At 36.3% G+C, this 23,015-nt stretch overlaps 2 protein-coding genes, 1 long non-coding RNA gene and 1 pseudogene across 4 annotated transcripts; 2 read left to right on the forward strand and 2 right to left on the reverse strand.

Moving 5' to 3' along the window:
- Positions 1-3,240: 3,240 nt before the first annotated feature.
- LOC145072703 (large ribosomal subunit protein eL24y-like) lies at positions 3,241-4,935 on the reverse strand. The gene is made up of 5 exons (XM_079019168.1): positions 4,786-4,935; positions 4,065-4,140; positions 3,874-3,975; positions 3,637-3,785; positions 3,241-3,539 (listed from the first exon to the last, which is right to left on the reverse strand). The coding sequence occupies exons 1-5, from the start codon at positions 4,794-4,796 to the stop codon at positions 3,389-3,391; spliced, it is 489 nt and encodes a 162-aa protein (XP_078875294.1). The 5' UTR covers positions 4,797-4,935; the 3' UTR covers positions 3,241-3,388.
- A 208-nt stretch (positions 4,936-5,143) lies between these two features.
- Positions 5,144-8,243, forward strand: LOC145072704 (uncharacterized). Its single transcript, XR_013691100.1, has 4 exons — positions 5,144-5,615; positions 5,822-5,878; positions 6,773-7,152; positions 7,695-8,243. It is a non-coding gene; the product is annotated as an uncharacterized LOC145072704 (long non-coding RNA).
- Positions 8,244-12,202: 3,959 nt separating this feature from the next.
- Positions 12,203-14,070, reverse strand: LOC145076617 (protein ROOT PRIMORDIUM DEFECTIVE 1 pseudogene; annotated as a pseudogene). The gene is made up of 2 exons (XR_013692724.1): positions 13,997-14,070; positions 12,203-13,752 (listed from the first exon to the last, which is right to left on the reverse strand). The product of XR_013692724.1 is annotated as a protein ROOT PRIMORDIUM DEFECTIVE 1 pseudogene (transcript).
- Positions 14,071-16,987: 2,917 nt separating this feature from the next.
- LOC145075830 (uncharacterized) lies at positions 16,988-17,413 on the forward strand. Its single transcript, XM_079021927.1, has one exon. The coding sequence runs from the start codon at positions 16,988-16,990 to the stop codon at positions 17,411-17,413; it is 426 nt and encodes a 141-aa protein (XP_078878053.1).
- The last annotated feature ends 5,602 nt before the right edge of the window (positions 17,414-23,015 follow it).

Here is a 23,015-nt window from a genome sequence, read left to right on the forward strand (position 1 = left end):
AGTTGGGTTAGGGAGTATCCTGTGGGGACGAAGACTTATGAGCATGTTCGTATTATGGTAATAGGTGGTGGAGTCTTTGACGAGTGATCGGAGAGCTGTGATTATTTACCAAGCTGACATCTACGAGGTGAGTTATACTCACTATACTAAGGGGTCTGAGGCACCAAGTCCGGCCCATTGGATTGGATATCCTAGTAGTTATTGATATGTTGAGTTGAATTAGTAATGTATGCCAGTTGATATGCTAGTCAGCTAGATCTGTAGGATTGCCTGTGATACTGATTGATTACCTGCATGTGCATTTATTTGTTTATGTGGGGTGGGTTGAGGGTGTACTGCTCCCTGCGGTAGCCAACAAATCCGAGAGTATTCCAGATATGAGCTGAGGGCCCGGTAGGCATTCCAGACTCATACTGAGGACTCGGGAGCATTCCAGATACGAGCTGAGGGCTCGATGGCATTCCAGATATGAGCTGAGGGCCCGGTAGGCATTCCAGACTTGTACTGAGCGCCCAGGGGTGGTCCAGCTTGTAAAGTTGTGGACCCAGTGCATGTTGTTCTGTTCTTGATTGATATGATATGCTAATGTTGATATTGCTATGTGCACTGTATGTGTATCAGTATTTTGGGGGTAACTCACTAAGCTTTCAGGCTTACAGTTTCCGTTTATTATTTCAGGTACATCAGGGGATCACGGCAAGGCAAAGACGTGAACGTACAACTCCTCATGTTATGTCATGTTTCTGGGAAATACTCTGATAATTAATATTTTGAAAACAAAGTTGTAATGATTTGATGAATTTGACATGTTTTAAAATGTTTAAATTTTTTTGAAATTTTGGATGTTACACCGTCACTTTCTTTCCCATTATTTCCAAACTTTGGAAGTTAGCATGTCCCAAGCATGCATGCCAAATCCATGGGTCATCAACCAAAGACACTACCAAGCATGTCGGTTTTGCAACCTTTAGTGCGATTTTATACAACCTATTTGTCGACCTTTGCACCTTCAACACAAGCGGCCCTTGCTCATTATAAGCCCATAGGTTTTCATTATGTAACCAAGCATCATATCCCAATTCAGTTAACTGACCTAAACTAAGGATGTTGCTAGTTAAAGTCGGGATAAAATACACATCCGAGATCACTTACTGGTCGTTGTTTTTGCGTTGGAACAAGAGTGTACCTTTTCCTTTAATTTCAACCGTAGAGTCGTTACCGAACCGAACCCGACCCGTGACGCTTTCGTTCAATTCTGCAAACAATTTTTTTCCCCGGTCATGTGATTACTTTCCCCGTTGTCGAGCTACCACATGTCGCGATTGTTATCGTTCTGGCTTTCATGCAGTTTAGGAAACACTTTCTCTTCATTTAGCATTGCCATTGTTGATATGTCATCCCCTTCAACAGACAACAGGAGAGTTGGTTCATCTTCCATTCCCTTCGTCAAGTTCACTTCTTGTTCCTGTTTCTTCTCGTTCGGGCATTCCAATACGTAGTGCCCGTATTGTTGGCATTCGAAGCACCTTATGTGACTTTTTTCACTAGGATTTTGATTTAATCTTCCACCTTCTTGAGACGAATTCCTATCATGTCGATCACCCCGACCTCGACCTGCTCCACAACCCCCTTGTATGTTACCTCTATCGCCTTTAACACTATTCTAGCCTCTACCACGACCACCAGCCGCCTTGCTCTTTTGTTTACTTGTTGTGTTTATTTGTTGTCTGGCCCTTCGTCTTTGTGAGCAACAATGAATTTTCCCTCGTCGATCCTCGTTGTCAAAGCTTTAACCTGTCTTCGTAGGCTTTCAATCGACCAATTGCTTCCTCAAAACGCATTTCTTCTACATATGAGTATTACTCCATGGAGGCAATAAGATGGATGTATTTATCGGTTACCGTATCAAAGAGTTTTCGAACCAGTTCTTCGTCGTTCAATGTTGCACTAGCATCATTATACTTCGAGTCATCCCCACATTCTAGTCAATGGACTCACTGTTAGAGCACCTCGAACTCACTCTTCAATGTGTGTAACCTGGCCTTTTGAACCTGATTTGCTCCAACAAACTGAGTTTTTAGCGGCTTCTACACTTTACGGGTTGTTTTCCTCTTAGTCACCTGCATCAAAATATCTTCTAGTATTGCTTGGAAGACGAACGCATGAGCCATTTTGCTTTTCTTCTTGTCTACAACCACACCAGTTGTCGACTCTATGGATTCCCATAACCCTCAAGCATCCATTATAGCTTCCATCTTAACGGCCCATATCATGTAATTTGTAGAAGTGAGAACCGGACACTGAAAGGTAACTGGGTTTTTTTTTAAGGGTTTGAAGGTTTTGTTAAGAGAGACATTTCTGAGGATCAAACGATTTTTAGCATATACAATTAAACACGAGACACTCTATTACATAGTGATAGGTTAAAAGTCTTAAAAACTAAAATTGCGGTAACATGGAGGAAGGGTTAATACTATAATACTTCACAACAAAAGCTTTATTGAATACTGCTAGAAAGGGAAAAAAACATTTCAAACGAAAAACAAAACGAAACCTTATATGAAGCTACCTAAAAGGCTATTGTAAGTCTGTAACAAGCCTATTTTTTCTTACAATAAAAGTAAATAATTGTCATTGTGAGCTTGACCCTTGAGATTGGGATTGAAATCATTGAAATCTTTGAAACTATCTTGAGGGTTTGACTTTGAGTTCGGATTACAACGTTATATTCATTATGTTTTTCATAGCCTAAACACTTCTATTTTGATATGTCCTTGTATTAGTTCAAAATTGAAAACCAAAAATAGAAAAACTTTGACTAATGTTTTAAAAATGGTTGTTAATTTCCTCACATTTTTTAATAAATATAATTTTTTAGCTTTAGAACATATTTTTCACACCATTAAAATGTTTGAATCAAGATTTTATAAACTACAGCATCCCTCCATTTCATTGTGATTGACTGCTACAAACCATAGAAGGAAACTCTTTGATTCAACATGCTATCAACAAGCCTTTCAAATCTACTCATGTGGATACATATAGTGGCAATCAATAGGTGATTTCCATGTCTTTACATCAAAGATATATCTAAGAACCTTTTATGGTTGAGTCAGTTATTTATTCATATATATATATATATATAGATCCACTTTAATGTAATTTAAATTTAAAATTAGATTTTACTTTGCATGTTATTGTTTAGACTCCTAGAATTGATCAAACCCACGCACCAAAACAAAAATCAAGAGACTAGACCACTTCAAATTTCACAAAAACAAATCTTGTGAATAATTAGAAACACCTCAAAAACAAATACAAAACACTCAAAATCTTGTCTAACATGTAATAATAATAAAAATATCTAGTAAATAAATACCAAATACTTTTAACGCTTTCCGCCACCACCTCCAAGTTTAGGCCCCTTGCCTTTTGGGGCATTGCCACCTGTCTTTCCTTGACCCTTTTGCTTTGACACCACCTCTGCTTTCTTTGCCTTCTTCTCATCTTTAGTTTTCTTAATCCTCTCCTTAATTTCACTGCAATTTCCACCAAAATCATCACATACTTCTTCACTTTCAAGTCAAAAACATCATCATAGAAGATAGAAAGAAGATGAAAAAAAAAAGATGATACCGAAGAGCTGCTTCTCTAGCTGCATCACGAACTTCTGGTTTCTCACTTCTTTTCTTTTGAATAACTTCAAGGGTGGCTCCCACAATGGCCCTGGAGTATGGCTTCTTGGTGGCACGACGCCTCTTCTTCACAGCTTCTTGAGCAATGTCCTGATTGAGAACGTTTGAGTTAATAACCTGAGCTAAAAAAAGGAGTTTTTGATGTGTAGAGAAAGATGGAGGTTGGAAAAGTTGTAACCTTTTTGTGTTGCTTTCTGTACATTGCAGTCCATGTAAGCTTTGAGGGCTTCAGTTTGTTGTGGAAGTACCTCTTGCATTTGGAATTTGCAAACAGGAAGACCTGAATTTGAGGAAGATTGGAAAGCACAAATGTTAATGGTTTGATGTGTAACTTGGGAAAAAACTCGAAGAAAGATGTGATTGTGTTACCTGAGAGTCAGATCTGATGAATCTAATTCCTCTTCCAGGATAAATCTTCTGGCCACTGAATCTGCATAACTCGGTCCTATAAACATGGAAAGAGATTAAATTAGAACAAAACTCATACAGCATATAGATGAGCGACATAAGAAACAGATCCCAATTAGGTGTTCTTGATGTAGAATGGAACCAAATACTATTCAGTATTCAGAAACGAAAGCAGATAAACAGAAGATCAAGTGAGAATATCCTACTAGCTAATTAGCATATCATTTCAAGGTGTACTTTTCACTGGGCATATGAAAACGAAATCTTATCCCGAGATAAGCAATAAATCAAATGTATGTAGATGCTCAGAGAAGTTGCGAATTGAAAAGGTGGAAATTATAGCATACTTCGAAGGTATCTTAGCTCACGAGATTTAGTCGATGGCGTTTGAAACCCTAATATACAAACCAATAATGTATCTGAACGATTGCTTCCATAAGCTCTCGCTTAACTTACAGACAAGCGAAGCACGATAATAATCTAGCTAAAAACACATCTTGATTTGATATTTGAGGAAAATGATCATTGCAATAACTTCTAAAATGTATCTTCGATTTCTTATCGAACAATAGAAAGAATACAGGATTGCAATATATAGATAAAGTAGATGACGGTATATGTTTAATCGATCATACGGCGATCAAATATGAAGAAGAGAATGAGTGAATGAAAGAGATCGTACTTGAGCACCATGGCGGCGGCAGCAGCTTCTTCCCTGTTCGCGAAAAATAAAACCCTAGGAGCTCAATGACTTCCTGCACTTTATAAGTTGTAGGGATTTTAAGTTTTCATTATACTACCTTGTAGAATTTTAAGTGACATTTTTAGACATCTAGTATAGTTTTATTTTTTCCGACCTTTTAACTTTGTTGTTACTTTGTTTCATATTTAAGGCATTATCTTGTGCTTTTCATTCGTGGATTACGAAATCTATTATACTATACTACTAATTAAATCCCAACATTCTTATGAACAGTACCCGAGTTGGATACTGTTCATACTCTGTTACTATTCATCGAACTCGGCTTCCACCGCTTCACCGACTAATACTTTATCTCAAGAAGGTTACTTCCAATCGCCCCTTTTCCAATTACACATACGATATCGATCCACCGCATCACCATTCATCGCCTCATCTACTCCATTTCTCGATTCCTCGATGGAATTCCAAAAACCAGATGTAGCGACATGCCACCCTCCATTTTATTCTACTCATTATCTATTTAATTACGGCTTCGATTTTCCAATAAATCCTTCTATATTCGATTAGGGCTTCGATTTCCAACAAACTACCGCTCAAAAGCTAGAACATCCGTCGGATTATCTGCAACATGAAGTCGATTTCTGGCCGGCGATTAGGCTTTCCAATTCAGTTCCGGCCGGTTCTCACGGATATCCCCTCTATCAATAATCATCATTACAGGAACGCTTTATGTCTACTTTCTGTACAGATATGCCCACCTAGCAAAGGTCTTTAGAAACCCTTGGAAAATTGCACGAGAGATCAACCAGGTAAATCTCACCGGCTTCGCTCCATCATCTTTTGGTTTTGTTCTTTTGGGTTCTCAATCAGTTTCACCTCAATTTATTTCGTTTTTAAATGGACAGAGACTTTAAAACCATTATTAAAGTTAACAACTTCATGTATCCGTACTCATCAAAGACAAAAGAGAATGATTGGGTATCCCCATAATATTCGTTTTGTGATTGTTTTCCAGGAGAACGGAGATGGGGAAAGGTCTACCTCTCTATCTAGATATCGCCAAAAACCAAAGGTAAATCATCGATTTTTTTGTAGTTTTTATTACATATATGTATGTATGTGCTGCAAGTGTGTGTGTGTGTGCGCATAAAATTGTTGTTTCATTGTCAATCGATTATCATAAAAATAGATAAGTTCAATCTGATTTGCTGTTTGTAAGAGGCTGTTATGTTCTATTATTTTTATAGATATTTTTTTCTATAGGACCGTGACAGTTGTTGAGGGTTAACACAGATGTATATCCACAAAAACTCATGCATCTGAACATATTACTGAATATGCCATTCCTTAGACTTAATAGTAAAGGAGCTCCATAATCTTTGACTTTATGCATCAGATCATAGAACATGTTTAAAGAAAAAGAAAAATCATATTCTATCTTCTCCAGGAGGCAAAATGAATGATAGTTTTTCATACATATTTCATGTCATCCTTTTGTTCTTGATTCAATTGATTTTAAATAGTTGTACAATGAATATATAACCTCATGATTTTATGTCCACATGACAAGATGCGCAAAACTGTTAAAAAAATTCAATAAAACGTGTTTAAGCCTTAAGGTCACATTCTTTTGCATTCCTGTTATTGTTTTGTGTGAAACATTATCTAAAAATTTATGTTTTTGGATCTTGTATCAACAAGTTACAAAGTACTAAGGATCCATCCTTGTATAGTTCACAATATGTTTGATCCCTCATCCGATGAAATCATATGTTCACTAATGGTTCATTTTGTTCTTTTATAAAGGGTGATGTGGAACCAGTTGACCAAAAGAAATATATTTAAGACCCTTGCAGTCCCCGATGTGTTAGACCGCTCATCGATAAAATATAATATTATAATCTTTGATGTTTATGTATGTAGTTATTAGTATATGAGTATTAATTTAAATCCACTAAATTTACAGGCGTTTGTAAAAAGGGTGAAGGGAGATCAAAGCGGAGAAAAGCATTCAAATAGGTAAAAGTGTAAATGATGTCTTGGACTTACTAGCAGATATAAAACACTAATGGAACGTGTTTTAAACTGAAGTATAATTGCAACTAATAACATGAGAATTTGCAAACATGGGTCTAAAAAAGATAATTTCTTTTACCACATCTCTCTTAGCCAGATATTCAAGCTATTAAACTTACTCATGTTTCCAATGATGTTGGTGTTACTGGGAGACCGAATGTTGACTGGTTTGAGCATGATTCTGGACATCCGGAAGGTTCTGCGATTGGTTTTAAGGGAGAGGATGAACCCAATTTCATTGGGTCATTCTATTCCAAGACCAAGGCTATGGTAAGTACTAATGACTATTTCTTCTTTTTCCTTTTTTTTCCAATTTGCTAAATATAATATGATAGTGTTTGGTATATTGGAATCAAGGAAGGAATGAAATGGTTCATTCCATTCGAATGTTCAAAGGAATGCAATGGGCTATTCCGATTCCTTCCGTATTGTTACTTTCATTTCCTTAGCCAATGCTTTTCTTTTTCATTCCTTCATGGAATGGAATGGAATGAAACATTAGGATATAAACCACTTTTATTTATGTCATCTTTAAATGACAACTCCATCTACAAAAAAAATCATTATTTATTCATTATCTTTAATTTTATTTTTTGTAAATAAAAGTTATGCCACTGCTATAAGGTAGTTTCTTCTATGACAGAAAAATATTACAAATATTACAGACAATTCCTTTGAAAAATATTCATCTTATATTTTTAAAATAACTAATAAATAAAAAAACACATTGTATATAGATATAATAGATACAAAAGCATAACTATCATAGAATGCAATCACGGATTCCATTTCATTGTTGAATTCCATTCCAGGTTGAGCTTTTGAAAGTATACGACAACGTATGCACACCCTGAGCTCTTTACCAGGAAGTGGGGAACGTTCGGTAATGTAGCTTACTATTATAGTAGTTGTGGCTGAGGTCGTGTTTGTTCATCTTTCACTAATGGACCTATGGTATTTCGATTCTGAAGTTCACATTTGCATTATCAGCCAAAATAAATTAGATTTTATCTTTGGAATTTGCATTTGTGTTTTAAAAAGCACGCCTTAGTCGCTCAGAGGCACTAGGTGGCAGAAGGCGACAGGAGAAACACCTCCAGCCTCCAAGGCGACGTCGTGTATAGGAGGCGTCGATCTGGGAGGCAGCAATTCCTTTTGGGATTCATATACTAATGACCTTTGGGCTTTGAGTTTTGGGCAATTTTTACACTTCAGGAGCATCAACGTCGACTGTCCATCCAATTATAGCAATAAAACATGTGATTTTTTTTCCGACCATGGGTCCCTACACTAGTTATAACCAAATCATCATTTGTATTGCATAATTATTATTATGACATAGTAAAATAACATATTATCAATGAGGAGGTGCACGGTGGTGTGACGTTGTTTGGTGGTAGCATGGTAATACTATGCTCCTTTGGTGTTCGGTGACCACACATGCGACGTACCCACACTTCAAAACTCCATCAGCTCTTTACTCCCCCTCTCCTTTCATATTGTAAGTATTTAAACTATAAAAAACGATATCAATAATGCCATTCTTTAAAATTTAAATGAATAATTCGATAACACTAATGACATGGCAATTTGGTTAGCATTTTAGTCGACATAACCGGTCCACCTTGGAGTTGACATGTAATCCACATGGATTATTCTAAACTGATTATTTTAGAATTATTTTATAATTAGTTTATTACTATTATTTTGAAAATTTATAAATTATGTGAAAGAATATTCAATTGGCATATGCTTTGAAGAAAATCCAACCACTATCATGATGTCACTAACAACTCGTATTTTCAACTCACATGTACATTTTATCATCGTCGATCACAAACCCTCCTTCCTTAAAAAAATAAAATTCCAACCTCCACGCCTCTTCGGCACGAAATCATAGATCTAGTTGTGGATCCAAACATCCATTACTTTCCGCAAGTTGTAATCGGTTTAAAATTCCATAAATTTATATGTATAAATACATCAGAAAATCCAACGGATTACTATTCAACCCCAAACTCCCGACAATTTACCAAACATATAAACTAAAAACTAAAGTGTCTTCGATGCACAAAATTTGCATTTATTGCTTCTAAGGCAAAGAGGAGTGATGACACTTTTGGTACCTTGCCAAATAAGCATTTTTAAATGCTACATCATTTTTTTTCCTTTTAACACCTACACTTAACATTTGGTAAGGAATGGTAACACTCTTAGCACTCAACTTTTTGTATTTTTTTTTTTAAATTTAATTTAATTAGTATATTTTAATAAATATATTTTTTGTATTTACTTTTTGTAATTTAATTTAATTACTTTATTTTAATAAAAATTATTTTTTATTTAATATTAAATACTATATACAAGAACTTAAAACACGATTTAATACTACTTAAGACCTAAAACATGATTTAATATATAAAAAAACACACACACACTAAAGCAACGGGTCTTCCTCCGAATACTGGCCTTCCAATTCGTCTTACGGTGGCATATTTAAATCAAAATTGTCCATCATCCAAAGATGATCAGTCAAATGGCGGCTAAGATAGGTATGGATTACTGCACTCTGAATTATCCTCAATCTTTGCATCCATTCTTGACCACCATATTCTAGTGGCTATGTCTCTAGGATGACTTCATTCTCGTCGTACACACATATCGCATTTCCTTCATGTTCTACTATCATATTATGCAATATGATACATGTATACATCACCTCAGTCATATTAGAAATATCACGAAACATGGATGGTTTTGCAACTATCTGCCAACGCTTTTTTAGTGCTCCAAACACTCGTTCAATATATTTTCTTGCTTTTTCTTGGACTCTCTTAAATTTGGCCCTCTTAGGGTGATCCGCACATGACAAACTTTTAACGAAAACAGAAAGGTCAGGATAGATCCCATCCACAAGATAGTACCCAAATTTGTATTCTTAAATCTGGCCCTCTGAGGGTCCACCCTCTACTTGGAACCCTTCCTTTTCCTTTTTTTATGCGTGTGGTTCCACTTCGGGCTCTTGAAAGGATTCTTGAACTGGATCTTCAACGGGGCCTTCATCAGAAGAATCGGATGACTCATCTAGTAGACGACGTGGTTGAAATTGAAAGTTAGTTTGCGATTGGGGTTAAGAAAAGAATTGAGTTTCTTGAACCGTTTCAAACAGATCAAGATCCATATCCGGCCGAGGTGTTGGTTGAGATTGGTTGTGGTAAAATCTCATTGGTTGAGAAGAGAAAGGATTAAATAGAAACATTTGCGGAGCCATCGTAGGAAAGTAGAAGTTAGCGGGAGAGTGAATTGGTTGATCAAATGATGGTCGATAACATGGTGGTGATGGAAGGTTTGGGGATGGAAGGTTTGTTGATTGAGTGTTTGGAGGTGGAAGATGTAGTGATGGAAGGTTTGAAGATTTTTTTTGTTGGTTCTTAGGGTTTTTTTTGTTTGAGATGAAGACATTTTTTCTTGAATTGAGAGAGTTTGTAAAAATGATATGGTATTTTGTGTGTGTAAATTGGTGAGATTGTGGTTTAATTTATATTGGTTGAATTGGTAGTTGAATATATATATATATATATATATATATATATATATATATATATATATATATAGGGAAATGATCAAATGAGAACGCGAGAACATGTATATTCGTTTGTGATTCAATGTATTCATTTGTGGATAAATGATAAATTTTTACGCACAATCAACATGAATATGCTTTTTCTCTTCAATTGAAATTAAAGACGTAAAAATTTATCATTTCTCCACAAATGAATACATGAAATCACAAATAAATATACTTGTTCTCGCGTTCTCAACCTTTTTGGTGTTCTCATTTGATCCTACTCCTATATATATATATATATATATATATATATATATATATATATATATATATATATATATATATATATATATATATATATATATATAGAGAGAGAGAGAGAGAGAGAGAGTAAATTACTGAAATCGTCCCTATAGTTTGGTCAAAATTGCACGTTTGGTCCCTAACTTTTTTTTGCACTCGGATCGTCCATGTGGTTTGATTTTGTTGCGTTTTTCGTCTCTTACATATATAAAGTTAGGGACCAAACGTGCAATTTTGATCAAACCATAGGGACGAAAAACGCAACAAAATCAAACCACATGGATGATCCGAGTGCAAATAAAAGGTTAGGGACCAAACGTGCAATTTTGACCAAACCATAGGGACGATTTTAGTAATTTACTCATATATATATATATATATATATATATATATATATATATATATATATATATATATATATATATATATATATATATATATATATATATATATATATATATATATATATATATATCACAAATAAATTGTTGAGGTTGTTGAGTCCATAAATTGAGAATTGAGATATTTAATTTTCAGCCATATATTACTTTGAAGACCACCGATTACATGTTGCAATCCCAAGAAAAGTGTTTCAACCAATCAAACTTATTTAATTCTTTCTCTTACTTCTCGCTATGAGCTTGGCATTTATCCCTTGGCGACTCCCTTAGCGAGAGCTAAGGGGTGGTATTCTAAACCCATGGCGAGCTAAGCGAGTGGCTTTGGCGAGTGCCACTCCGCTTAGCCTAATGAAATATGGGATTGTGATGGGGCGCATGGAACCAAGTTAGTTAATGAATATATATAAACACGGATGGGAGTGTTATGATTCAAGTGAGACCACTTGGATTCTAGTTGTATGAAACTGAATCTTTTTATAGCAAACTCATTCCTAGGACGAGTTGAGGTATTTGGAGTAATTGATTGAACCGGTGAGAGCTCGTGTACTGGTCTCGATCATTTGGTGGTTGTAAATACTACGTCTGTGGGGGTGAAAGGAGGATACACAGCCGGCCAAGAAATATATTTTAATAAGCATCATTTAAGAATAAGGTTGCTTGATAACATCTTAATGAAACTATTCAAATGTCATGTCATATGTCATATTTATTAAATGTGTTTGATATAATCTCTAAATGACCTCCTAATGAATCAAAACATTTTTAATGCATTAAGGAACATATATAATTCTCGTCATCATTAAGAGGTTGGAAACATTTAACACTAAATTGTTCAATTTTATCAAACAACCCCTAAATCTGAATACATTTACAAAAACACTCATTAAAGCTCTGGGGGTTTATAAGACGCCATAAAGACATTGCAAATAGTCGATGGTTCGGAGTTATTTAGTGCATTTGTCTTTTGGGGTTTATAGAACAATAAAGTCAAATTTGATAGATATGAAGTTAGTGATTATGTGTTCTTAGAACACATTTTCTCGTTGCATTTCACAATGGATAATCAATATCATATCACAGACAACGGCAAAAAACAAATTTCATAAATATGAAGTTAGTAATTACGTTTATATTCGTCAATTTCAATTTTCATCAGTGTCACAAGACTCACCACCCCCTTTCACTTTCCATTTCCAATTCTGATTCCGATTCCAATTCTGATTCCGATTCCGTACCTTCATTCCCCTCATTGTCTTCACTGATTCTATCCAAATCATTACTCACTCTTTCCCTCCTGTAATAAACAAGCTCACGTTCCATATTAGGCCTCCTCAAAGTAATCAATTTAGCCAAATTCCTTCTAGCCAAATACAACGCTCAATCAACTCCCCTCTATTACACGCCTCTCTAAGAAAAATCGTATGAAGCTTCCCATAATTCCCTCTAGTAGAAATATAAAACACACCCTGATGTTGAAGAATAAAATCTTTAAGCTTTTTAGGCAGATTCATTGTAACCCTAAAATGAGCAATCCTCTCCAAAATAATCTTCTTCTCGACAGTCAAAGACAAAATCTCATGAATCATTGCAATCGCCCTCTTCTCCATTCTCTTTTCACCTTCAAGTGATCTCATATCATAACCAGACACATCTTCATATGGCAACCAATAAGGAAGCCTTTGCCATTTCCAAACAGCAATCTTGTAATACTTCCCAGTTTTGAAACCAGGTGGAAAGTTGATAAGAAATGAGAATCTAATGTTTTCAGCGTCTCCACCTTTTTCTCTGTATTCTTTTTCTCTCATCTTCTCTATAGCTCAAACAGCTAAATCTGGATCTCTTTCTACTATCTCAATGTACTTGGTTTTGCTTTCTTTATCTTCAAACAATCGGAAAAATTGTGCGTGTTTTAGAATTATCGAGAATTCAAAGTCGTCTGGAAGTCCAAACTCTCTGCTAGCAATCCGAACATGGTCAAGCCCTAGTTGTCCTGTGTTTGATAGCATTAGGAGCTTCCTTAATATGGTGACAGCATGATCGATTTGGTTAATTAGAGCTTCGTTTTCTTGTTGGATTTGGATTAGGGCTTTTCATGTAAGTCTACAATAAAGGATTCTTTGAACTCGGTGTTCAAAAACATCGAAAATGTGTGGGAATTTGAGGATGAAACGACCTGGTTCGAATTGTTTAAAGTCGAGTCTGCGGGAGAGGTTGTCTAGACGAGCAGAGGAAACCATGGAGTTGGGTTGAGAGAGGATGAGTTCTTGAACTTTGAGGACTTTGCGTATTTTTTTCTCGATTTCCATGTAGTTATCGTATCCATGGTCTCGAACTCGTTGTTGCTTTTTGGGTATTGAGGTTGATTGTGAAAAATCACGAAGACAGCAAGGAGTGAATTTTTGGGGGTTTTGAGATTTCGAGATTGATTGCAGAACTCGGATTGAACGAGGGAAGATAATGTGCATTTTGAAGATGGGTTTTGAGGGATTTAGGGTTTAAGGACATGTAAAGTATTTTCTTACCTTTACACTTGAGAATCAGATCAACTGAAACTAATGCCCCAGCCATGAATCAGGATACATCTTCTAGCGATTGAAGCTGCAGAGAAGAACAAAAATAAAAAGGAAACAATCAAAGGTGGGAATTTCTACAGGAACATAATTCATATACTTCAACCATTTAAGCTCTGATTTACTGGTTACAAAAGCAGAAAAAATCATTACTTAAATGATTAGTGTATTGAATTGTATACATGTAAACCATTATAGCATAGATAATCAAGCAATCAACAACTTGAAATTGAAGCAATGAAACCGAAAGGAAAGATATTTGATAAAATTACCTGATTGTCAGGGGTAAACAATTTCTTAAGAAGAACCGAAGAATCGGCTTCAGGATATTACCGTTGATTCATTACTAGGTGTACGAGACCCGTGTATTACACGGGTTTATTAAAAATAAAAATTTAATATGAATATATATAAACATTAAATATTTTATAAAATAATGTTTTTCCATAATAAAATGTAATATTTTGGAGCATTTATGAAAGAAATCAAATCGTTTAGAGCATTTATGATAATTTATTATCAAATTAATAGAATGATAACCTTACATATATATTACCCATTAGAATTTTTTGAAAATTTATTTTAAGAAAATTGAAATCTCCAAAAAATGACAAGTGGAATATAACAATTTTAAAAATCCTAGAAAATGACATTTGTCAAAATGAAGGAGAAGATGACAAGTGGCAAAAGTATTTTCATTTATTAGGTAGGATTTGACCTAAACGGGTCAAACCTCTTGTTGGTTACTGAATTGTTTGATGCTTATTTACTTGTTTTATTATGGGCCTATGGCCCAACCTCAAAAATAGTCCTCAGTCTTGGGTCGGGCTTAGGACGACCCGGTTTTTTTCTTCTGTGATCGGTTTTTGTTCAGACCGCTCTCAGTCAGTCGGTCCTTTGACCGTGCAATTTTTTCGGATCGGTCTCGGGTCTCGGTCTAGACCAGTCTGATCATGTGGTTTTTCCATCCGCTCAATTCAATTTAGATTCATGATTTTTTTGTTATGTTTTCGGTTTTTGGTTTTTATTTTTCATTTTTTTTGTATTTCACCTTTTTTATTAGGTTGTGGTTAGGAGTTGGTTAATTTAATACTATCATAAAGGAAGGAATGAGGGTGGTAATAAAGTAAAAAAAAATACGGTTTAATTTTATGATATTAATAATGTAATAAAAAAATACATATATCCATGTAAAAATATGGTTTAAATAAGACAAATATGTACTTATAAATGACAATACGTTTTATTAATGTAAAAATACATACGTATTTATTAAAATATGTGTAAAAATATCATCGCATCAAAAGAAGCTGTAATGTGTAAATAAGTATTTGATTGTTGTATGGGTTATGGGCCCTGAACGATAAGTAATTACTCAGGCCAGAGATGGCCAAAAGGTCCAGTTTATTAATTTAGATGAGCGTATCGTTCAAATCACCCAATGTTGCCCGACTTTCACATGTTATTTTATTTTATTTTTTTTGCTTCGATGCATAACATCTTGTATATGATATTATGATGTTTCAGTAACACCAAGTCTCAAGTTCGATTATTGATCTCTTTACGATTCATAATTCCTTTTTTTTTTTTTTTTAAGTTTTAAGATAAATTGTAAGACCAATCTCACTATTTATATCCAATAATTTCGATGGAAGAATGTATATGATATTTTGTTTAGTTTCTTTTAGCCATGTTCAAGATCTTAAGATTTAAAATTTTAAGTTTACATATTTTAAGTACTAGTTATTAAAATTACCGGTTTAAATTTATAAAACATTTATATTCTCTTGGATGGTAAACAGCTAGTTGTTGTCTGACGGCAGTTGGGGTCCACGAGGTGAATGTCATGATTTCATGCGATTAACATTCTAAGGATAGATTCAATTGTGTATTCATGAAGATTGATTGATCAATATTTCAAGAATGTCAATTAACAGAGGAATCGAGGGGGAAGATAACATAAGGAGTGCTAAGGAGAGGCGGGAACCAAGGGTATGGGTTACAACCCTAGAAACGAATTTTATCTCATATGTTAAAACCTACGTAATCGGTATACTTGACGAAATTTCTTAAAAACATGATTTGCATAACAACTTTATTGATATTAATAAAGTTATTGAAACTGTAATTGCTACTCGATATATGTTGGTGGAACAACATATCATCTAAAAAAATTAAAAAACATTGACAAGCTATTGAAGGAAACGAGAGTCTTTTAATATGAATCAAAATACAAAGACAAAGTAGAGTATTGAAGGAAACGAGAACTCGAAGTTTTTCCACGGAATTTTAAAAAAGAAGATGATCCATTTTCTATGTGTGGAGTCAACAACATGGGTATATTAGTGATATGAGTCGGGTTAAATAGATATTCCATAAAATTTATAAAGAATTTTTCAGAAAGTTTGAATGACATATAGTTAAAAAACGAATGCACATGTACAAGTGCTTGACTTCGAATCATTATGTTTATTTTGAATTTGATTTCAAGGTGCAAAATGCTAAAGATGAAGTTTGGTCTTGTAGTAGAGACAAAACTCGAGACCTCGATGGTTTTCCTTTTAGTTTCTTGAAACGTTTTTGGGATATCATGTAATATGATATTATGGAGTTTGTTGAGGATTTTTTTTTTATTCACAGGGTATGCCTAACAACTGTAATTCCTTGTTTGTAACTCTATCTCAAAAAGTGATAATCATATGTTGGTTGCAAAATTTAGACCTACTAGTCTAATCGGTTTGTAGTACACCATCATTTCCAAAGTTATTGGAAATTTATTTAGCTTGCGCGTTCAACAATGTTGTTAGTATGGAGCAGTTGACATTTGAAAAGGGTCATAAAATTTTGGATGGGTCGTTTATGGTTAATGAGATTATATATTGGTACAATGATATTACTATATTTATACACATATTTTGTGCAATGTTTTAATAAATTAAGTTATGGTTATATATATGGGGCGCAACATTTTGGATGGTCCTTTGATCATCAATGAATTATGTGGATGGGCTAAAAGTATAAAAAAACAAATCCTATTATTCAAGGTGGACTTTGATAAAGCATTTGACTCCTTAAATTGGAAGTATTTAGACTCGCTTCTTTCCCAAATGGGCTTTGGTGTAAAATGGAGGTCATGGATCTAGGGCTATTTATCCTCCTCTCGTGCATCTGTGGTGGTTAACGACTCTCCAACTAGAGAGCTCAACATCACCAAAGGTGTTAAACAAGGAGACCCTCTTTCTCCTTTCTTATTCATTATCGCGATGGAAGGCTTGAATGCGGTGATGAAAACAACGGTGGAAAAAGGAATCTTCACAGGGATAAAAGTACCTGGCGAAGGTCCGATAATCTCTCATCTCTTTTATGCAGACGATGCATTATTCGTGGGGGAATGGTCGAGGTCCAATCTAAAGAATCTTTCATCCATCCTCAAGTGCTTTCACGTCTCTTCAGGTTTGAAGGTAAATTTCCATAAATCTAAAGTGTTCGGTGTTGGAGCATCAAACATCGAAACGTCACAGTGGGCACATATCCTTGGATGTGAGTCTGGATCCTTACCCTTCACTTATTTGGGGGTTCCGGTTGGTGCTAATTTGAATCTGAAAAACACTGGAGACCTATTATTGAGAAATTTAGATCCAAGCTATCTCGATGGAAATCCAAAGCTCTTTCATTCGGAGGAAGACTAACTCTAATCAAGGCAGTCCTCGGTAATCTCCCGACATACTACATGTCACTTTTTAGAGCTCCAATTGATGTTACGGAGGAATTAGAGAAGATCCGAAGAAAATTCCTTTGGGGTGGCAACGAGGAGAAAAACAAAATACATTGGGTCTCTTGGGAGAAGGTCATTGCGTCTAAAGATCTTGGCGGTTTGGGGGTAGGCTCAATTAGCGCCCTCAATATAGCACTCCTGGTTAAATGGTGGTGGAGACTTAAATCTGAATCATCCTCACTTTGGGCTAGAGCTATCATCGGATTACACAACTTGAAGAACAAGCCAGCCGATTACCTTGTTAAAAAGAAAATAACATGAATTTGGAACAATATAGATGGAGTGAAAAAAGACATTGAGGCAATGGGTTTTAGATTCAATGATATCTTTCAACACACTGTAAAAACGGGTAACAACACACAATTTTGGCATGATACTTGGACAAAGTCTGAAAAGTTAAAATCGTTAATACCCTAAACTGTATGAACTCGAAAAAAAAGAAGTCTTGTATGGTGGCTGATCGAATTACTCTAGGTGGAAACAACTGGAAGTGGAAGTCAGATCCTGTGGTTGTTGGGCTGTCCACTGACTTGGAGAATCTCACCAGGTGTATTGCCTCTACGCACCTTCAATCGGGTGAAGACCAAATCACTTGCATACTGACGTCTAATGGGAAATTCAAGGTGGATGTCTTGAGAAAAAAGATTGAGAATAAACCATCACTCATTATTAACCCTCTTCAAATCGATTGGAGTAAGATCATTCCAATAAAAGTAACCACTTTCATTTGGCAGGCTACTATGGGTAAGATACCCTCAGCCATGGCTCTATCCCACAGAGGCGTTAATGTAGACACGTATTCCTGCAACTCTTGTATTGATGGTTTGGAAGATGCAAATCACATCGTGGTGAGATGCCCATACGCCATTTCTATCACAGAGGATATACTTGGGTGGTGTGGATTACATCAGGTTAAATTTCAAAGTATTGAGGAGGTGATCCATTTTGCAGCTAACCAAGGTAGAAGCCGAAAAGAGAGGGATAGTATCACTGCAATTTGCTATGGGCTCCTTTGGAACTTATGGAGGGCTTGAAACGATCTGTTATTCCAAACGAAGTTCATTTACCCTTCAAGGGTAGTGGAAAATATAAAGTCTTTGGTATTTACATGGCTTAAGTGTAGAGGCAAAGGAAATATGTGTACTTGGGAAGATTTTTGTTTTTCTCCTTTCTCTGTTTGAAAACTTTGTTATGTTCTGCTTTTAATTCTCCCCTATAGTTACTTGCTATTTGGATGAGTGTTAATAATATTATTGGCCGTTTCTATATATATATATATATATATATATATATATATATATATATATATATATATATATATATATATATAAAATAAACGATACTTAATATGTTATGGGTTTATATTTTACAGATAATTCAACCTCGTAAGATGTAACATTCCAAAAACCATAATTAAAAAATTCCATTTTTTATAGAAATTATTCCACAACCATAAGATAGTAATCCATTATTTCAACACAAAACCATAGAATCAAAGTATCAAATCTCTCAAAAACATAATCAATCATTAGGATGTGTACAGTCATGCCTTCTCCTTGCCCTGATCATCTGATATACCTGAAACCATGAAACCAACAATTGTAAGTCAAAGCTTAGTGTGTAACGCCCGTAGATCCGGGCTACTCAATTTAGAGGCAATAGGGGTCGAAAACGACTTTTCGACAAAAGATTATTTACAATAAATAATCTTAACAAAGTTGTAGAATATGTCACAAGGTTTCCGTGCATATAAAGAACGCCGAAATTGTTGGGTCAAAATATGGTTTATACTTTACTTTTCTGGGCAATTATATTTTTGTGTAATAGTTTATGATTTTATGGCCTAGTTTACGGCCGTAAACACCTTACGGCCGTAAACTCATTTACGGCCCATTTGTTTCCGGCCCATATCCAACATGTATAAATAGAGGTGTTAGGGTGAGGAGTAGAGATTGATGAACTAGAGAGCTTACGGCCAGAGAGAATTAGAAAGCATTGTATGTGAATCTTTTGTATCCGGATCTTAATTCATATCAATTCATACGAAGATTCATATTATTCTTCTTCTCATTCTCTTCTATTTTTATCTAACATCATCCGTTTGATTGAGATTCCGCACCATCAAACGGATCTGACTGATACACGGGCAGATTAGGGACTTACAATTGGTATCAGAGCCAAGTTGTATCAGTCAAAAGGTTTTACAATTCGTTTGGAATCTGAATATTCTGTGTTTACAGTCCAAGCTTACGGCCGTAAACACCGAGTTCTTGGGCCGTAAACTCTATTTGGAGCATTATTTGATCTTATTTTCTGGATATTTTTAGGTTTTTGGAAAGATCTCGCAAAAATAAAGGGGGTTTCTTCTTTGTATTTTTCATAAAAAAGATAAAGGGGGTTTCTTCTTTGTATTTTTCATAAAAAAGGGTTTTTGATTGAGTTTTGGAGCTTCAAAGTCGAAAAATCGCTGATTTTCACGTAATCTGGAAGAGTTTACGGCCGGAGCTTACTGCCGGAAACAGTTCACGGCCGGCGGCGGCATTTGCGTTTACGGCTAGGGTTTCCGGAGATCTCGGCTCGGAGTTGGCTCGGATCACGGCTAAGCAGCAACTCGCATTGAAGACGGCTCGGCTAGGTGAAGTCAGCTCGCATCAGCGCCTTAAAAATGGAAACGCGATTAGGGGGGTGCCGGGATTCGAACTAGGGTCTCCCCCGTAGAAGTACAACGCATCACCAACTCGTCTAGCTGATTCCTTGTTCCTTTCCTCCGAAGTTTTAAATATAACCCGTCTTTTTCGCACCTAATTTCGAATTTTGACACTTTTTACCCCAAAACTCAATTTCTTTTAATTCAAAAAAAAAAAATTTCATCCAAAATTAAAATTAATAATAATAATAATAATAATATAATTATAAAAAAAATTATTTTTTAAACTTTTATTTTTGATTTTTTCATTTTTTATTTAAAATTTTAATTTTGTTTTTCAAGTTTGACCTTTGATTTTAAACCTTGACTTTTTCGTTTAACCTTTAAAATTTCAAATTTAACCTTTCGGTTTGACTTTTAAGTTTTACTTTTCAAGTTTAATTTTTATAAAATTTGACTTTTAAGGTTGATTTTTTATAATAATAATAATAAAAAAAAAAAGGAGTTCACAGCCGGAATCTCCCCACTCAACAGTTTCCGGCCGCAAACTCGCTCTCAAAAGCTCTCAAGTTGCTGAAAAATTTACTTTCGATTTTGAAACAACCCAAAAATTTCGTTTTTCAACATAACCAAAAAACCATAATCTGAGTGTCATATCATAAAACCATACATGATGTATCTCAAAATAATAATAAAACACTGTGCGGAAAACTGTATCATATCCATGTCATATAAAAATCAAGAACTAAATCAACTCCCAGGATAAAAGCTGAAGCTGTGGTGTGTGCGATGCCATCAACCTGAGCTCTTCCCTCTGCTAGCGGAAGTACCTGAAACCAAAACTGAAACTGTAAGCACGAAGCTTAGTGAGCTCCCCCAAATTACCACATACCATACAATAATATATCAAGCACATACTGGGGCCTTGCCCCCTCCATCGGACCGAAGTCCGAAGCTGACTGACTGGGACCTTGTCCCCTACATCGGACCGAAGTCCGAAGCTGACTGGGACCTTGTCCCCTACATCGAACCGGAGTCCGAAGCTGACATCGGACCAAAGTCCGAAGTTGACTGGGACCTTGTCCCCTACATCGAACCGAAGTCCGAAGCTGACTGGGACCTTGTCCCCTACATCGAACCGAAGCCCGAAGCTGACATCGGACCGAAGTCCGAAGCTGACTGGGACCTTGTCCCCTACATCGAACCGAAGTCCGAAGCTGACATCGGACCGAAGTCCGAAGCTGACTAGGACCTTGTCCCCTACATCGAACCGAAGCCCGAAGCTGACATCGGACCGAAGTCCGAAGCTGACTGATCATAACATAAACGTATCGCTTAACATGAACACACATAATCCTGTCTGAGCCACGAAGGCATCAAACATGCTAACTACTGCATCGGATAAAAATCCGGATACTACTGCTAGCCAAACGGGCCGGCATTGTGGCCTTAGACTCGTTCCTACTGAAAGGGAACTCACCTCGTGAACTGACTGCTGAGTGAATAGCTCTGAGGGCTAACTGCTGCTGCTCTGGTATCTCCCCGGCTACAAGTCCATAAACACACTCAATCAAATACTAAACACTGCACTGGGTAAAATGACTCTTTTACCCTTGGTCAAAGTCAACTCTCGGTCAAAGTCAACCCACAGTTGACCTGACTCGCCGAGTCCCTATTCTCACTCCTCGACCCTACTCGCTGCTACTCGTCGAGTATGGCATCGACTCGACGAGTACTCATTCGGTCCAAGAACTCAGACAATCTTCATCCGACTCGTCGAGTCATATGAACAACTCGACGAGTTGTTCTTGAGCTTAAGAAGATTGCCTTGGACTCGTCGATTTGTATGAACAACTCGCCGAGTCCCTCCATTACTGAGTCTACCCTCAAACTCGCTGAGTCCACTCCACTACTCACTGGTCCCACTCGACACCGCGCAAAAGGAAGAAATCGGGGACTCGCGACTCGACTCGCCGAGTCACCGCCATGCAACTATTCCACACTCGATTCTGCTCGAATCCAATACATACAAATGATAGATCTGAGTCCAATAAGCTGATTTACCACGTAAAGTTTCCAACTTTACGTGTACAAACACATGAACAAGGGAATAAAGGCTAAAAGATGCTTAAAAGGGGTAGATCTAGGGTTAATATGCAAAATAGCTCCATAAAGGCAGTAGATCTGGGTTCTACAACTCCTAAATGAACAGATCTAAGGATATCTCGGCATAATAGAGCTTCCATAACAACATAAGGCTTGAGAAAGGCATTAACAAGATCTAGAAAGGATTTTAAAGCATAAAAGAGAAGGAAATCTGAAGAATACCTCAAAGAGCTCTTGCTTTTCCCTTGAATCTCTGCTCTACAACTCTTCTCCTTGCTCCTTTCTCCTTCTCCTTCTTCAAGCCTTCACAAATGTACACAAAATCACTTAAAATCACTCAAGAACGAATTAGGGTTTTCTCACAGCTTTTGAGGGTGAAGGAGGCGAGGTTGGGGGCTATAAGGTGGCTTAAATAGTGGGCAACCCGGGGATTTAGGGTTTCACCCAGACGGACAGACTCGCCGAGTCCAGAATATGGACTCGCCGAGTCGCCAACTAACACGTGCTTGAAATCCCGTCCCTACTCGGCGAGTCAGGCTATGAACTCGCCGAGTCCCTCTTATAAAACTTCACAATAAATACCAAGGAATTATCATACCGGAGACGGGTCGTTACAATTCTCCCCCACTTATCTCAGACTTCGTCCTCGAAGTCTGCTACGGCTGAATCTGCAAATATCTCTGGGTAGTGCTCCCTCATCTCCTCCTCAGCCTCCCACGTCCATTCCGATCCCTTCCGGTGCTGCCACTGCACCTTCACTAAC

Source organism: Lactuca serriola, chromosome 9, assembly GCF_051521515.1.
Source record: "Lactuca serriola cultivar US96UC23 chromosome 9, Lser_US96UC23_V15, whole genome shotgun sequence".
NCBI classification, from domain to species: Eukaryota; Viridiplantae; Streptophyta; class Magnoliopsida; order Asterales; family Asteraceae; genus Lactuca; species Lactuca serriola.

Coding starts and splice junctions, on each gene's coding strand:
- LOC145075830 (XM_079021927.1), top strand. CDS start 16,988: ATGGAAGGCTTGAATGCGGTGATGAAAACAACGGTGGAAAAAGGAATC.
- LOC145072703 (XM_079019168.1), bottom strand. Junction 3,976..4,064: donor TCATCAGATCTGACTCTCAG/GTAACACAATCA, acceptor CCTCAAATTCAG/GTCTTCCTGTTTGCAAATTC. Junction 3,540..3,636: donor GCTAGAGAAGCAGCTCTTCG/GTATCATCTTTT, acceptor TGGAAATTGCAG/TGAAATTAAGGAGAGGATTA.